The sequence below is a fragment of the Podarcis bocagei genome (genome assembly GCF_964188305.1).
Source record: "Podarcis bocagei genome assembly, chromosome: 1".
NCBI classification, from domain to species: domain Eukaryota; kingdom Metazoa; phylum Chordata; class Lepidosauria; order Squamata; family Lacertidae; genus Podarcis; species Podarcis bocagei.
This window is the reverse complement of record NC_138125.1, coordinates 103419666-103437291: the sequence shown is the minus strand read 5'-3', so window position 1 is coordinate 103437291 and position 17626 is coordinate 103419666. Positions and strand designations below refer to the sequence as shown.

Genomic DNA, 17626 nt, shown 5'->3' with positions numbered 1-17626 from the left:
CCATCCACATGTTCAGCAAGAAGGTAATCATGCCATGCATCACCAACCCTGAGACATCTTACAACTGGACATGTGTATCCTAAAGTTTTACTTCTTTCTCTTAAATTGTTCTGACTGGCTCCTGCTTGGTGTCTCTTTCTTCATTCTCACCGTTCTGTACTAACGTTGTGGTTGCTTCAGCAATAGCTTAGTCCTTTTTCACTTGTGGATTCTGCATATCTTACCCATTAATCCTGGTGCTTGTAGTTGTTTAATGAAGCAGCAGCATCCTTGTACATTCATTTTCCTTGATGATCATTTTAAAACACAGCTTCAACTGCTTAACAACATAGTAGGCTGAGAAACGGTGTTGAACAATGACATTGTAATTCCTGACTATTAGATTTGATACTTGAGACATATCTCTCATACACAGCAGATTTATGCATTAATCCTATATTTGGGGGGGTTTAATTGCTCAAAATATTTGCTTCTAGATCTGCATTTTCACACATTTTATTTACATGGTTTATTTTTCATTTTATGAACAAATCGATAGCCAGGCGGACTCTTTTACCACACTGGATTAGTTTTATTTATTCTCTTTGAACTTGATTAAAAAGCTGTCAAACATAAGTCTACATTTTATCAGCGGAATACTTTTACAAAACAGGGTAGGGGATGTGTATAGCTGGAAACATACATTTCAGAATAAAACAATATTTGATATATTCTAGACAGTTACCCTTTTGTTTATCCATGACAACTGAAACTAACCATCAAATGTATAAATTGATTCAAGTCTAGCCAAGTAATCCTAAGGGCATATGAAAAGGCTTTTAAAAAAGTTCTTTCTGGATGAATTTAATGCAGTTCACCAATAAAGCATCTTCGGGAGCATAATAAAAATTTCTACAAAACATGACATAGCTGGGGAAAGAGCAAAGTCGGATAAAGTGTTGGAAAATTCAAAATGGATGTTGCATTCAAAATGAGCAATTGGGTAACTTGATGCACTGCTGCTGTTGCATTTGAAACAATGAGGCTCAGGGATTAATTTCATTCTTAAGTTTGCAAATGAAACATTTACAGCACCCCAACTATGATGATTTAGGCTGAGTTTTTGTTATAGGCCTATGTGAAAATCTATGACCATGTTTTAAACCTGTAGCTTTTATCATTCAACGTGATGTTTTCCACACAAAATTGTTTTGAGTGTACATACCTATTATTAAGTGATAGACTGCATCACTACACCAATTTAATTGTTCCAAAAGCCAATTTAAACCCATTAACCTCCAGCCCTGCTTGTCTGGAAGTGCCATTGCATATGCCTCTAAGCTATCTTTCATCTGGATTTGGCGAAATTGTCAAATCCCAGCTGTAAAATGAAGGCATACAAAATGGCAAAGCCCTGGGGGCGGAGTGCTGGCAGAGAATGATTCATTCTAAGGGTTAATGCTGAGTATATATAAGCAAATATTGACAATGTATTTTTATTCCAATGTTTGGAAATTTAAAGACAAAGTTGTCATTAAGTTTTCACAAAACGAGGCATCTGTCACTTGAGGGGAAAAGAAATGTTTCAGAAAGATGTTTACAGAAATGTAAAAATATTAGATTCAAAGACAGATGTGAATATATTCAGTAACACTCCCTGTCTGTCAGTCTTTCTCGCAGTTGAAGATCTTGGTGTACTCGCTTAACATTAGCTCAACAATCTGGTTTTGGTATAGCATGTTCACTGCCATGGAGCCTGTCTCTTTTTCAGGCCGAAGGAGTGTCGGTCCAAAAACAATCCCCAAACTCTGCTGTGACATAAGATTCACGTTCTCCTTGGCTGCTATCCTGGTGGCAAAAAAAGAAAGGAATTGGTTAAAAAATGAATTCAACTGAAAGAAAAAAAAACTTCACTAAACAGAAAATGCAGTGGCGCTCTCATTTTTCAGTGGTGCTTCAATTATAACTAAAATCTTGATTTAATTATTAGAGAGAATGAAATAGAAGTGAGAAAAAAAATTGAAATGTTGGCAATATGATGCAAAAGGTCCATCTTATGGTGGAAATGATATTTTTGGATCCAAGATAGTGGATAAACTCTATATTATTTCCTCTTAACAGGCACTGGAGCCCTTTCTTCGTATTCTCCTTGGTGGTATGTTGAAACACGTTTCTTCTCCTTAATGTCCTTCATGTTCTTTGTCCTGTGGGAGCAGATCACTGTAATATTACCGTATTTTTCGCTCCATAAGACGCACCTAGTTTTTAGAAGGGGAAAGCAAGAAGAAAAAAAATTCTGTGCAGAGCATGTAAGCGGCTCTCACTTTTCTTGCTCCCATCTGTCCCTCCTCCCACTTTGCTGGGAAGCCAGCAGAACAAGAGTGATAGCTGCGCAGCGGCTCTTGCTCTGCTGGCTTCACAGCAAGCGATGGATGGCAGCCATGGCTCTGGCTGCGGAGGCATCCCTCAGCTCGTGACTGCAGCGGTAGCAGAGGGATCCCTCTGCTGCCCAGTGCATTCGCTCCATAAGACACACAGACATTTCCCCTTACTTTTTAGGAGGAAAAAAGTGTGTCTTACGGAGCGAAAAATATGGTCGGCAATTGTCTAGACATGACTTATGACCACATGCTGGTTTATAAACCAACATCAAGCCAGAGCTTTAATCCAGAGCCCCTTCTTCATGTCCCCGGTCTTTGCCTCTGCTAGGCCACCTTTCATAGAGAGCCTGAAGCTGCAGGTGGACTGGGCCCAGCCCTGTACCCAGATCAAGTGGTGGGGGAGCTGCAGGGCAAACATAGTTTTACTGTTGAGGGGGATGCCACCCAGCACAGAGCTGCAATAAGTTGGGTCCCAAAACCAGGATGTACATTTTCCCAGATGTGCTCCTGCATGAGTCATGTGACTCATGGAACCAAAAACAAACACTTTTTTTTTCAGGGCAAGATTGCAGCACCTGAAATGGCGGCCATGCTCTCTCACACGAAAAAACGTTTTTACCAGGATACTTGTGGGGTATGGAATTGTAATTGTTTCAATGAATTCATTGTTGGAGTTATTTGCATGTTATCTGTCTTTGATATTACAGTGTCAATGGTTTCCCCCACAATGCTGTTGGTATTATTGTGAGCTGCCTTGAGCTCAACATTTGTTGTTGGAAAACAGTAATACAAATATTAAATCACCAGGTGTTTGGGGAATGCTTGTTATAGTGTTACTGATGTACCCCCACCCCCATGTGGCCACAGTAGTGACAATAACACAACTCACTGCCATCTTCACTTGGCCTCCTGGGAGATATTTTAACATTGGGTGGGTAACAGTGTGTGTTTCGAATGAGATTGCATTCTGTGTAAATTAAGATGGTGGTAGGGCTTGACTCCCATCAAAAGTAGTACCGCTGCTCACCCACTACTAAAACGCCATCCTGGACCCCACCTGGTGCTAGGTCTGGCCTGTATGCTGCTTACTACCCCATGAGTGTTCCAAAATTCATGTAGAGTGCTAAATTCAATGGGGGGGCTGGGCTTCTAGATGGTGTTTTGAGCCCAGTATGTTATTTGCAGTCAGGTTGTCTTCTAGGTGATGCAATATGACCATTACAGTGTCACAGAATTTTTCTTTTCTTTTTACATTCTCCACTTGAAAAGTGTTAACATTTGAATTGGCCCCAAACAGCAATAACTTACAGTGTGAATGATTGCTGATAAACGATTGTTAGCACAGTTCAAGCAGCAAGGCTTTCAAGAGTTCTCAAGACAAAAAGCAAGACAATTCCGTTTAAATGGTAGGGTTTTAAAGACAACCTTCAGTAATGCAACCTAAGACATTTTGGACACCCTTACATTTATAACTAAGAGCTGACCGCTCAGTTTTATTTCTCATCCATTCTGCATGTGGTACAAGAAACATGCCCTCCCCTACAAATTTCTCTGCAAGGCATCTTATTGAAGAGACATCATAAATGGACACTTTTCAAACAAAAATTCCAGAGAAATCAGTATAGCTACCACCTTGCAGCAAGTCAGGGAGGGCCTGGCCTTTAGATTCACCAGCTGCTTATGAACTGCACTCCACACTGTGACAGTGCCATTCTAATACGTCTGTCACGCTCTACTGAGCAGCTTCAACTTCATATAGAGATGTTTTATTTAAACTATGTATGTAAGGTTGCTGGAGTTGAAAGAGTTTACTACGAAAATGTTATGAATGCACATAGATCACTAGCAAAGAATGGGCCTAAGGCTGCAATGCTATGCACTCTTACCAGGGAGTAACTCCCATTGAACTCTGTTGGTCTTACACTGTAAACGTAAGCATAAACTATTCCACTGAAAGGCTTTATTTTAATGACACTTCTTGATCTTTAAAAATAATTTATTGTTCTACTAAGGGAACACGGATGACAAATGGTATCTACAAGATGGCAACCTGCAACTGTCTGTTTCTGCTAACCTACCAGAAAGGCTGTATAAAAGATAGATTTCTTTCTGCCCTGAACTCTGTTTTCTAGTTTAGAAGCTGCTGCAAAATGGCAATAGAAGAAGGGGGAAGAGGAAAAGAATGATGTATCATCTGTTCCATGCCTTAGAGAAAGGTCTCTTATCAAATCAGTGGGTGGGTCATGTAGTGAGCACTGCCTTGTGATGGAAGCCTGCCAGTCTTCCAGTTTACCACATTCCCTCAACGCACGAACTCATTTAAGGCTTTAAAAAAAAAAATCAGTAATGCTTCCTATTTATATGTGACTTTTACTAGAGTACAGTCTCATGCCTGTAGCCTTGGTGTCCATTACAAAAAACACACTCCATATGGCACTAATCAGATGGGCTTAATTAATAGTTTCTTAAAATATAACATCTTTATCATAAATGAAATGGAGGCTTCACAAACGATTGTGTGGAGTATGGTAATATTAACTCTGCTCTGCTAATCCGGGTACAGGTTGAAGATGTAACCAATTGGAAAGAAATGGTGCCCTCTTTTTGTACTGCTTGCACCTGCCACTTTGCAATATGCAGGCAAGTCTTTGTGTTGGGGGCAGGGGGAGTGCATACTACTCCTGTGTAGTGCAGGAATGTTTATTACAGTCAACTAACCATTAATACAAAATCACGGGCTTGGTAAAAAAACTAAAGAACTAATAGATCTGAGAGAGATGCTAATGTTTTAAAACATTGGCACCACCAAGAAAAATTCTCAAGAGGGGTTTCAAAGAACCACCTAAAAACTGTTTTACAAGAAGACAAGATTATATCTTTTCTTACCTAAGACATGCACAACCATTTTCACCTCAGTGGGATTACAGGTACAATACCTAGCTTTAAAAGGATGTATAGCAAGGAATAGCAACTGGGATGTCCCAAAGTTCAGTCCTTCTGGATTTCAGTGCTGCAGGAAATTTCCAAAATAACGAAACAGGTAATAGAAGCAACTCCAGAACTAGCCCTATCTTCCACGACAACAACACACACACAAACATGACTAGGAACTCATAAGTCAGTCACTTGCATCAGCTAGAACAAACGTTAACCAGACACTGGGGTAAAAGGTAACGGTAAAAGACCCCTGGATGGTCAAGTCCAATCAAAGATGACTATGGGGTTGTGGCACTCATCTCACTTTCAGGCTGAGGGAGCCAGTGTTTGTCCACAGACCACTGTCACGGAAACACCATTTACCTTCCCGCCTATTTATCTACTTGCACTGGAGTGCTTTTGAACTGCTAGGTTGGCAGGAGCTGGGACAGAGCAACAGGAGCTCACTCTGTCACAGAGATTCGAACCACCGACCTTCTGATCAGCAAGCCCAAGAGGCTCAGTGGTTTAGACCACAGTGCCACCTGAGTCCCTGCAGACACTAAAAAGACCTATCAGGAGGGAACATAGACCACTGGTATGAAAATGTAAGGGGAAACCGCCCTACTAGAAAAGTTAACCAACAAACTCAAACTAGCACAGGAACAAGCAGAGGAGGACACCTTCACCCTGGTATGGTTCCCCTTTATCACATGCACAACAGGAAAATGACCTATTCAGCTTACAAATCAATATGGCTAACCTGACCCAACAACCTACTCCCCCTACACACAAACAAGCCACACTGCAATTAACTGAATGAAACCAACGAAGCTCAGGACACCCTAACCTCTCAAATTATCTATAAAAATAAATAAAACCATAAAGGACCTACCTATGTGATGCTGACGCAAACACCAACACTAATAATAGGCAATAAAATGAAAGAACAATATCCCATTTCTTTCCCCCAAATGCAAGATGTCTATGACAAAAGTCTTTGAATTGAAAGTGGAAACAATATGTGTACCTTTCCCTGTTTCTCGTGTAACACAAAAAACTTTAATAAAAACTATTTTCTAAAAAACAGAACGTATAACAAATCTGCCATGTGAAAATCTGAATGTGTCTCCCCGCCACCCCATCTTGGGGACATGAGGGAAGCTGTACATGAACCTGCTGGTATCAGACCTACCTGCCACCTGAGGTATGTCAGGTGAAAAGAGAGGCCTTTTGTGTTGTGATATCCAAAACAAGACTTGCAATGCCCTCTCATAAGAATGTTGACTCCCCCTTCCACTTCATGGCTGTATAGCAGAAATCTCTTATACTTTAAGGAATGATTTTTTAAGCTATCACTGAATATTACAGCATCAACTTCCTGGCAAGTTCACCTTGATGGATTTGGGTTCACAAATATCTCACCCACTCATACAACCATTGGGCACCCCATAGTTGCAGGGAGGAAATGGCAGAAGAAGAAGAAGAAGAAGAAGAAGAAGAAGAGTAGTAGTAGTAGTAGTAGTAGTAGTAGTAGTAGTAGTAGTTTGGATTTGTTATCCCGCTTTATCAATACCCGAAGGAGTCTCAAAGCGGCTAACATTCTCCTTTCCCTTCCTCCCCCACAACAAACACTCTGTGAGCTGAGTGGGGCTGAGAGACTTCAGAGAAGTGTGACTAGCCCAAGGTCACCCAGCAGCTGCATGTGGAGGAACAGGGGAGCGAACCTGGTTCACCAGATTACAAGTCCACCGCTTTTAACCACTATACCACACTGGCTTGTCAACCTATGATGAACCATTTGTCATCATTAGCTGTGAAGATTTCAACTCCTTTAGCCAACACATGGCTAAAACCTGAATTCTGCACATAGCAGGAGGCCTAGATAATCAGTTTCCTCCTTAAGTGGAAGTCTTTATTATGGCCAAGTTCTGAAATGGTCATTTACTCTCATCTAAAGGGTTATACTGTCCTGACCAGAATCACCAGAGGCAAGTGGTCCACATGAGAGGCCCCGTCTTATATACACACCAAGCTAAAGAGGATGGTAGACTAGATCCTTTTACCGTGAAATACAAATTTTCTAACTGCAAAGTGTTTTATGATGCAGGGGAGGGGCTTCAGTCATTTGATTTTCATCTCTTTATGAAGTAATGCAGTCTACAGTAGGGCACAAATAGAGCCCTTAAATATATTTGATACCATATATTTAGTTTGTTCTTCAATCCAGTGAGATACTTTGCCACCTCAACTTTTCCTGGGGAGATCATCTAAGACCTCTAGCTTGCCAGGCACCATCACCACTGGAGGCATTTATTATGCTCTGTATACTTAACAATGTTCCATATTAGCCTGCCACTGCTAGACATATCTACATGCACATAAGTATTTTAGAAGTTCTTACCCTCTACTTGGACTTTTGTTTTATTTATTTAAAAGAGTTTTAAGTCTAGTTTCCGAGGACGGCTTCCATATGAAAATGCAAAACAACAACAAATATACAGTGGTACCTTGGGTTAAGTACTTAATTCGTTCTGGAGGTCCGTTCTTAACCTGAAACTGTTCTTAACGTGAAGCACCACTTTAGCTAATGGGGCCTCCCACTGCCGCCACGCCGCCAGAGCCCGATTTCTGTTCTCATCCTGAAGCAAATTTCTTAACTTGAAGCACTATTTCTAGATTAGCGGAGTCTGTAACCTGAAGCGTATGTAACCTGAGGTACCACTGTAATACCATTTAAGACACGTTAATCCTTGAAGACCTTGCAGCTGATTAAAACCTTAAAGGACTGCAGCAATTTTTTATTGAAAAGCTATATGAAATAGAGGCACCATTAATGGCCACTTCAAGGCCTGCAAAGAAAAAGCCATCTGCACATTACATCTGCGTGGGAGAGAGTTCCATAGTCACAGTGGGGCCACTGATAACAAGGCCCCATTGCTCAAGTCCCCACTCTCACCTTTCTGGAGTGTGAAAATCATTACTTTTCCTTCCTCTGCTACATGATTTTTCCTTCCTCCTCATACACAGGTATGGTAGTTACCCCAGAAATTATGAGTGAGGAGGAAGACATACAAGTTTCTGACAAACACACAAAGGATTTGATTTTGAGTGGTAAGAGTAAACATGTTACTTTTGCTGTCTGTCTTGGACCAGCAGAGAGTAAAGGAAAGAATAAAATGAAAAGACTGAACCATTAGTAGAGCAAAGCAAATGTTGCTGTTGTTTATATTTGAGGACTATAGCAGAAGCTATTTCATTTCAATTTCATTGCAGATTATGTATGCTGCCTTTCATCCCAAAAGGAAGTCCAATGCAGCTCACAATAACGTATCAGAAGTAATATATTAATATTTTAAAAGTGCACTCAAACAACATGGGGGGGGGGGGAATCAGACAATAAAAATGCTATAATAACCTATCCAATAACCAGTGTAAGAGAATGCCTTGCATTACAGACCCAGCACTGTTTCTGGAATAAGCCTGAATTGTTTGCACCCATTTGAGGAGAGCAATCCTTTATAGCCATGCTGCTTGTAATTTTACTATAGGTTTGTTTCAGCTTTGCTGAGGTTCATGCCAGCCGTTGTTACAACAAATTCACCTGCCTACGCAGACTACTGCTAATTAGCAACGTCAGTCTCACAGAAGCAGCACCTGCGGGAAGGGATCCTCAGCCAGAAGCTGGGATGCTGGAAAAGTGAAGGATGGCTATATGAGAAATGCACACTGGCTGCCTGCAGTAAGTAATAGCTGGTGAAGTTTTCCTGTTGTTTGCTAGGTACCGAACACTCCAAGAACCTAGATCAGGGGTCAGCAACCTGCGGCCCATGGGGATTGTTTAAACGGCCCATGAGCTGCTCCCAAACCAATCTGCCCGCTCGGTGAGTCCCGCTGCGCTGCGCTGCACTGAATCGGCACAGCGTAGAGCTGGAACTCACTTCCGCAGCGCTGGAAATTGCGTCTGCGCAGACACAATCCAGCCCATGGAGTGATCTCCATGGGAGTGAACCGGCCCAGATAACCCTGACCTAGATGATAGTCAATTGTATATTTTACTTCAAACAGTAGAGTAAGAATGTTCCTTGGATTTACAGTTGTGGATAACATAGTTTACTTTACTTGGTGCTGTGAGAGTTGATTAATCTTACAGAAATCTCCATTGGTTCTAATATTTGATAGCTTGACCAGAAGTACTATGAAACTTATGAAGCTTAGGTTTCAGGGTCCCTAATCTCAGAGGGGGCCCATAAGCAATTTTAGTTCACATTGCTTTAAGATGTTGGGTCTAATACACCCAATTTGAGTTGCACAATTCAAAAACTCTGAGGCAGAGCTTTCCAAATTTATTATGTTGGTGACACACATTTTAGACATGCATCATTTCACATCACAGTAATTCAGTTTTACTAGCAAACTGGAGGTAACATTAACCCCTTCCCAGCCCTGGGAAGAGCGCGGGGAGCATTCAAGCGACACACCTACACACTAACAAGTCGCATACACAGTTTAGAAAGTTCTGCTATAAGGCATAGGGAATTTTTATTCACACCAGTGACTTTGACCTGTGAGATAATCCAGTATAGAAATTTTAATCAAAATCTGATGTGTTGTAGTTATTTATGTTTTGTTTTGTGATGATCTGTCGTGGAACAACCCCCTGAGAAATGGCAGGTATTAAGTTTCTTGGTCACAGTGACTTTTCTGTACGTTTTCCGGTAAGTTGGGCATTAGGGGTTGAGAAGTAATCTAAGCTTGAAATAAAATCTCATTTGCAAATATATAATAATGCCAGTTAAATGCATTGTAGGCACAAATATATCTGACAGGAAAAGTATGATCGCCAAATGGGCTGTAATATTTGGACCTCCTATCAATCCTTAAGTTGCTATTAATGGCTCAGGATCTCTTTGAAAGCAAGACGTTGTTTTCTTTATGTGGGAAGAAGTTCAACATTCATACCTTAGCTGTGCCAAATGTTCTGGAAAATAACCTAGTTGTAAGATGTCCTGCCCTACAAAATGATAGTGTTAAGTAAGCAAGTTAATATGTTACTAGAGGCACAGCCTATTGCAGAACCAAACATGCAGAAACAAATAAAGGACATTTAAGAAAAGATGTAACATTTTCTGAATTTGTACCAAAAATAAAATACACAATTCAAAACAGCTAGAGAGCAAACCTATTAATCATCCTAAAAATACACCTACCATGCTAACCATTTTTTTAAATGCAATTTATTCTGTATAAATCACAGTAGGTTTAAAATAGCATTTGCTTTCCAAGCTACTCAGTCCCTACTTTTGCTGGCTTCCTAGGTATAAGATGCCACGAAGGGTCTTGGCTGCTCATGGGTGGGTGGGGGTGGGGGTTAGTTACATTCTTCTCTAGTTCAGATTAAATTTCAAACCAAAGATGTATGAATATGTTTATATTTGCCTTTCTATTGAAAGTGAACATTACATGTCAGGAAGTCTTTCTCTTCCAAGCCAAGTGATGTGAACTTTGGCAGCATCTCCACCTCAACAGTTCTATTTCGAAGAAAGTCTCTTTGAATTTGTCTTACCATGGAAAGTTTAAGTTTAAGGCTGCGGGTGCAAGACTGCATGCTTGGCTCTTCGTATAGAAATCCTTGTATGTGGAATACCCTCAGTATCCAGGCCAATACCATCAATGACAAGTAGATCTACTCCACCACTGAAACATATACTGTATCACTGATCCAGGAGCACACCATGCACACATCTGCAGGATACAGGTTTTTAATCCACACAACACTCTTTTTTCCAGAAAGGAGATCCATCTACAGAACTGAATCTGTGCCTGAACTAACCTTTTCAGAAAGGGAGTCTGAAGAACTAAGGCGAATCGTGTTGACAAGGCCTTATTGACAAATTGAAAATTAGCAAGTCGCAGAGTTCTGCAAGTTCTTATAGAACTTGATATTCAGACAAATATGTAACTGGTAACTAAGACTGGCCTCCACATCTAAGGAATTGAAAGTGGCTCATGTAGGACTAATTTCCAAAAAGGGGGGGGGGAGGCAAGGAGCTCAGATAAGTTGCAATTTCTGTTATAAATTTGTGGAACCATGATTAAAGATAAAATTATCAAGCACATAAAAAGAACAAGTCTTGCTAATGTAAAATCAGCATGGGTTCTGAAACAGTAAGTCCTGGCTTTATGAAGAATAAGGCAATCAATGGCTGCAAGTCCTGCTGGTTATATACTACCTCCATGGTCAAGGCATGATACCAGTTGCTGGGGAATGGCAGCAGGACATGCCTATTGCACTTACGTTCTGCTTGTGGGCTTCTCATAGGCATTTGTTTTGGTCACTGTGGGAAACAGGATGCTGCACTACATAAGGTTTTGGTTTGGTCCAGCAGAGCTCTTATTATGGTTTTCTCCCTTCTGTTCTTTTCACGTTTCATTGCAGGATTGAAGGATATAACTCCAAACTGCTCGGCGGAGAGTTTTTCCACATAGCATGGACATTCTTGGTGGCATGCTCCTTGGTTGATAAAGCAAATCATGAGGATGATTTCAGTTCACTTAATTAATACAACAAAAGGGACACGGGTGGTGCTGTGGGTAAAACCTCAGTGCCTAGGACTTGCCGATCATATGGTCGGTGGTTCGAATCCCCATGGCGGGGTGAGCTCCCGTCGTTCGGTCCCAGCTCCTGCCCACCTAGCAGTTCGAAAGCACCCCTAAGTGCAAGTAGATAAATAGGTACCGCTTTATAGCGGGAAGGTAACGGCGTTTCCGTGTGCTGCGCTGGTGCTGGCTCGCCAGAGCAGCTTCATCACGCTGGCCACGTAACCCGGAGGTGTCTCCGGACAGAGCTGGCTCCCGGCCCCTAGAGTGAGATGAGCACGCTACCCCAGAGTCGGTCACAACTGGCCCATACGGGCAGGGGTACCTTTACCTTAACCTTTACCTTTAATTAATACAACAGGATGGCTGAGATCAGCAATAAGGCTGGAACCCCAATAATGGACCATGCATACAAGTGGAAGGAGCTTAGATCCAGACGTGCTTCTTCAAAGGGAAGTCTGGAAGGGAGAAGGATGTGATTTCTGCCAATTGCTTCTTCCCCCAACAGCCCCTCCGATTCTCACCACTCACCCATGCTATTCCCCAGTATTTCAGGGCAGATTTGTGGAGAATTGGTACAGGGAAGCTCAGTTCAGCTGGAATCCTCATGAGCTATGTGACCACTTTGGTTTTGCTCTACATACAATGAGCATGATGGCAGTGCAAAGTAAGAGAAAGAAAACCTTGGCTTCAGCTAAACAACCTCTCCAAACAGCAAGAGCATGGTGAACAAATGCATGTGAAAGCCTAATTAGTTCCTGGACCCTCTGTCATGTCTAATGTAAGCATATGCCTCTGTTCAGTCATTAATTAACCCTGGTGAGAATAAATGGCTTCCTTCTGAACATTTTCTTCTACTGGTAACCGGATTAAATGCTAGTTTGCATTCCCTGGAAAAGCACCAATGCCTCTTCCCATGTGGAACCCTTTGTCACTTGGAAAGGTGTTCCGATTGGCTAAAAAATCCTGTTCGACCAGTTGTGCAACTCTGCAGTGGACAGCTTCTTGTTATTGCTGCTAACAACTCATTACTTATGTCCCTTTGTCATTTAGTATCTCCCAGAATGTCATTTAGTGTCTCTCACAAAATGCAAGAGCACTCTGTCTCTCACAAAATGATCCTTTCTCTTAGCAACTGTCAACCATCAGGAAACCTCTTTCCTATAATTTGGCATCCCCCAGAAACCAAAATTGTTTGGCTTCTTTGATTCCCCAGGAGGCTGCTGTAGGTGTGTCTCTTTTCTTCAAGTTATCAGCAGACCTCTCTTCAGTTACAGCTAGATCCTTTCTCTGGCCTCCTCTCTACATCTTCTTGTCTCTCTACCGTGTTTGTTCTTTCTCTTATGGAAACACCAACTTAGGTTTCTCCCTTAAGGAAGCTTTCTGTTTTTGGAACCACTTTAGGAGGGTTCTAGGAAACCCAGCACTGGTGACGATACTCAGCTCAAGGGCAAACTATGAAGGCACCCGCCCATTCTATCCACTGCTCAATCCTTTTTTCTGATTGCTCACTATTGAAGACACACAGGCAGATTGGCCACCAACCAATTTGGGCCCAGCTACAATCTTGCTTAAAATTGTTATGCTTAAAATTCTACAAGGCAGGCTTAAGCAGTATGTGGACCGAGAACTCCCAGAAGTGCAAGCTGGATTTCGAAGGGGCAGAGGAACCAGAGACCAAATTACAAACATGTGCTGGATTATGGAGAAAGCTAGAGAGTTCCAGAAAGACATCTACTTCTGCTTCATTGACTATGCAAAAGCCTTTGACTGTGTCGACCACAACAAACTATGGCAAGTTCTTAAATAAATGGGAGTGCCTGATCACCTCATCTGTCTCCTGAGAAATATCTATGTGGGACAAGAAGCTACAGTTAGAACTGGATATGGAACAACTGATTGGTTCAAAATTGGGAAAGGAGTACGGCAAGGCTGTATATTGTCTCCCTGCTTATTTAACTTATATGCAGAATTCATCATGCGAAAGGCTGGGCTGGATGAATCCCAAGCCGGAATTAAGATCGCCGGAAGAAATATCAACAACCTCAGATATGCAGATGACACAACCTTGATGGCAGAAAGTGAGGAGGAATTAAAGAGCCTTTTAATGAGGGTGAAAGAGGAGAGCGCAAAATATGGTCTGAAGCTCAACATCAAAAAAAACGAAGATCATGGCCACTGGGCCCATCACCTCCTGGCAAATAGAAGGGGAAGAAATGGAGGCAGTGAGAGATTTTATTTTCTTGGGCTCCATGATTCACTGCAGATGGTGACAGCAGTCACGAAATTAAAAGACGCCTGCTCCTTGGGAGAAAGGCGATGGCAAACCTAAAAAGCAGAGACATCACCTTGCCAACAAAGGTTCATATAGTTAAAGCCATGGTTTTCCCAGTAGTGATGTATGGAAGTGAGAACTGGACCATAAAGAAGGCTCATCGCCGAAGAATTGATGCTTTTGAATTATGGTGCTGGAGGAGACTCTTGAGAGTCCCATGTTCTGCAAGAAGACCAAACGTATCTATTCTTAAGGAAATCAGCCCTGAGTGCTCATTGGAAGGACAGATCGTGAAGCTGAGGCTCCAACATTTTGGCCACCTCATGAAAAGAGAAGACTCCCTGGAAAAGACCCTGATGTTGGGAAAGATGGAGGGCACAAGGAGAAGGGGACGACAGAGGATGAGATGGTTGGACAGTGTTCTCGAAGCTACAAACATGAGTCTGACCAAACTGCGGGAGGCAGTGGAAGACAGGAGTGCCTGGCGTGCTCTGGTCCATGGGGTCACGACGAGTCGGACACGACTAAACAACTAAACAACAACAACAAACAACAACAATCTTGCACCTGCAGGCAGCAGTTCAACTCTGGGACCCATCTCCTTTCTGTCTCCCTTCCTTGAGACAGGAAGTAACTTAGCATTTCATTCCATCCTATAACTTGTACCTTTCCAATTTCCCTACTCTTGCTGCCTTCTTATCAGTATGTTTCCCAAGGTAAAGGTAAAGGGACCCCTGACAGTTGTCCAGTTGTGAACGACTCTGGGGTTGCGCCACTCATCTCACTTTACAGGCTGAGGGAGCTTGTGTTTGTCCTCAGTTAGTTTTTCCAGGTCATGTAGCCAGCATGACTAAGCCGCTTCTGGCGCAACAGAACACTGACATCAGAGCAGTGCACAGAAATGCTGTTTACCTTCCTGCCGGAGCAGTACCTATTTACCTACTTGCACTTTTGGGCATGCTTTTGAACTGCTAGGTTGGCAAGAGCTGAGATCAAGCAACGGAAGCTCACTCCGTTGCGGGGATTCAAACCACCGACCTTTTGATTGGCAAACCCAAGGCACAGTGGTTTAGACCACAGCGCCACCCTGTCCCTGTTTCCCAAAACCTAACAGCACCTCCTCACAGAAAATTTGACCCAACTCTGCATTTTCATTGCACTCACATTACCCAAACTAGGGTCAATGTTTTATTAAAGTATTGTTTTTCATATTACCAGAACACCTTGGAAGCTTGTCAGAGATTCCTCATGAGAAGATCAACAATTGCTGCATTCCCAGAAGACAGAAATGTTAGACATAATCTAAGTGTACTCTTGGATCAAGGATGGTGATGGGAAGACCCAACAGGCCTGCACAATGCCCTCCTTGGACTGAGTGGGAAACGTCCACCTATTTCTTGCTTCTTCTGTCTAATTTCCTATTCATGGGGGAATGTGGCCTCATTTGCTTGTGGAAAGACAGATAATTAGAATCATAGCTGGTTTTATAACCTTTGGCCATGGAGCTGCTGAGCTTATTTGTTTTTCATTCTGTCGTCCAGTCTAGTGAATAACACTGCCTATGCACAACCGATATGTACATATCCCAGTAGGCAACAGATACTTCTCTATGAATTCAGCTTTAAGTTTTGAAATTTACTTTCATTCTTTTAGTTCCAGACTGCCTGAAGCCACATTTCCTTGCAACATTAAAAAATAAAGAGCACTTAGGTAACAATCTCACTTTGAATCAAGAACTGCAAACACAGAAAGCTTTATCATCAACACAACACATCCAAAAATGTCTTTGTAAAATAAATCAAATTATATGAGTTAATTGATTCCAGGGAACATCAGCAACTGCAGGTGGAAAACGAGTAACAGGATGTTTATTAATGAAGGGCTATTAATCAAAATTGACAATACCAATCCTTGTTCCTTTAAATTTCAGTGCTACCTGCACTGGACATGGGCATATTTGTTTCTTTTCTAAATACGGATTTGTAAGAAAAAGAAAGATTAACTCTTGGGATTTCAGTTGGAGATAGAAGGCTGTTTGTTTAAATGCTGAAGGAATATCCTAAATCCAATTTGACAGGCAAAGGCAAAGATGCCAGGGGTAATTAATTAGCACTTAATTTAGACTACAGAACAACAGGATATGGAATTGGTGCTCAGTGCCATTTCCCCCTAGGCTCCATCTCATGAGGGTCAAGAGTGTGGCTGTTACATCGAAGGTCAGTAAATAAATTGGGGAAACACATTGAAACTGGACTTTTCACAATAGATATCCTTCACTGTTTCTACTGCCTCTGGCAATCATTGACAAGAAAAGGGCTGTGATTGGTGAATAATGCTGTGCAGACACATGATTTGAGCAAGGTAGAGTATGAACTCACATGTCACATTGTGAATCATAACCTAGAAGCTTCCTACAGAAAGAGTTATCCCAGAAAAAGTCAGTATTAGGGAGGAAAAGCAGCTGGGAAGATCAGAGAAACCTGTGACAGGAGAACAATTTCATTTTTTACTTTCCTAGATTTGAGGAAATAAATTTTGAAAGGAAAGGAGAAAGGTGGAGGTTGGGGGAGGAGGGAATTCAATCGGCATTATATCTTGGTTATGACTTCTCATTACAATCCTCAGAAGGTGCACGGAAGGTATTGATGATACATCTACATTATACAGACTAGTAAACAACATTATATGCAATATATGACAGGAAGCCTAGGAGCTAGTCTGGTCCACAGTTTCAGGATGACTGAAATGCTATTCAGAAGTTTCCTCAAAAGTGATTCCAATTAATTAATTAATGAACCAGAGTTCTAAATCACATGTGGAGTGGGGAAGGCCTCCTGTAGAAGCAGTCCAGCCACTGATTTGTGTGGAAGCTAGCGATGGATGGTGAGGCATTAGAAAGGCCAGGGCCAGGCCAAGGATACCTATCCACCCTCCTCTGTCATACACTTTGGGGTATGGGTATGGGTGGGGCGGGTGGTGGGGAGATGCCTGAATAGAAGAGAAGAAGAAGAGTTTGGATTTGATATCCCGCCTTTCACTCCCTTTAAGGAGTCTCAAAGCGGCTAACATTCTCCTTTCCCTTCCTCCCCCACAACAAACACTCTGTGAGGTGAGTGGGGCTGAGAGACTTCAAGGAAGTGTGACTGGCCCAAGGTCACCCAGCAGCTGCATGTGGAGGAGTGGAGACGCGAACCCGGTTCCCCAGATTAGGAGTCTACCGCTCTTAACCACTACACCGCACTGGCTAGGGCTAGGGTTCAAAAGAATCTAACAAACAGTCGGGCAAGGGTTAGTGATCATTCGTCACGTTTACAGTTTTATACAACGCCGTAATGACTCGTGTATGAAAGGACAAATATTTTCCATTCATGTAACATCTTGCTGGTTTTTCATCTAACACTCCAACTTTAATTATATGATGAACATAACCTGTATCAAATTATGAATATGTTAACATATTGAATGAGTACAAGAA

The 17626-nt window shown here is 41.9% G+C and overlaps 1 protein-coding gene across 1 annotated transcript in view; it reads right to left on the bottom strand.

The window, feature by feature from the left end:
• Positions 1-550: 550 nt before the first annotated feature.
• Positions 551-17626, bottom strand: part of ARHGAP15 (Rho GTPase activating protein 15) — a 379241-nt gene continuing 362165 nt past the window's right edge. Inside the window, exon 14 of the mRNA XM_081168151.1 lies at positions 551-1827. Within this exon, the coding sequence (XP_081024277.1) occupies positions 1644-1827 (184 nt within the window). The 3' untranslated portion in view covers positions 551-1643. The remainder of the gene's footprint in view (positions 1828-17626) is intronic.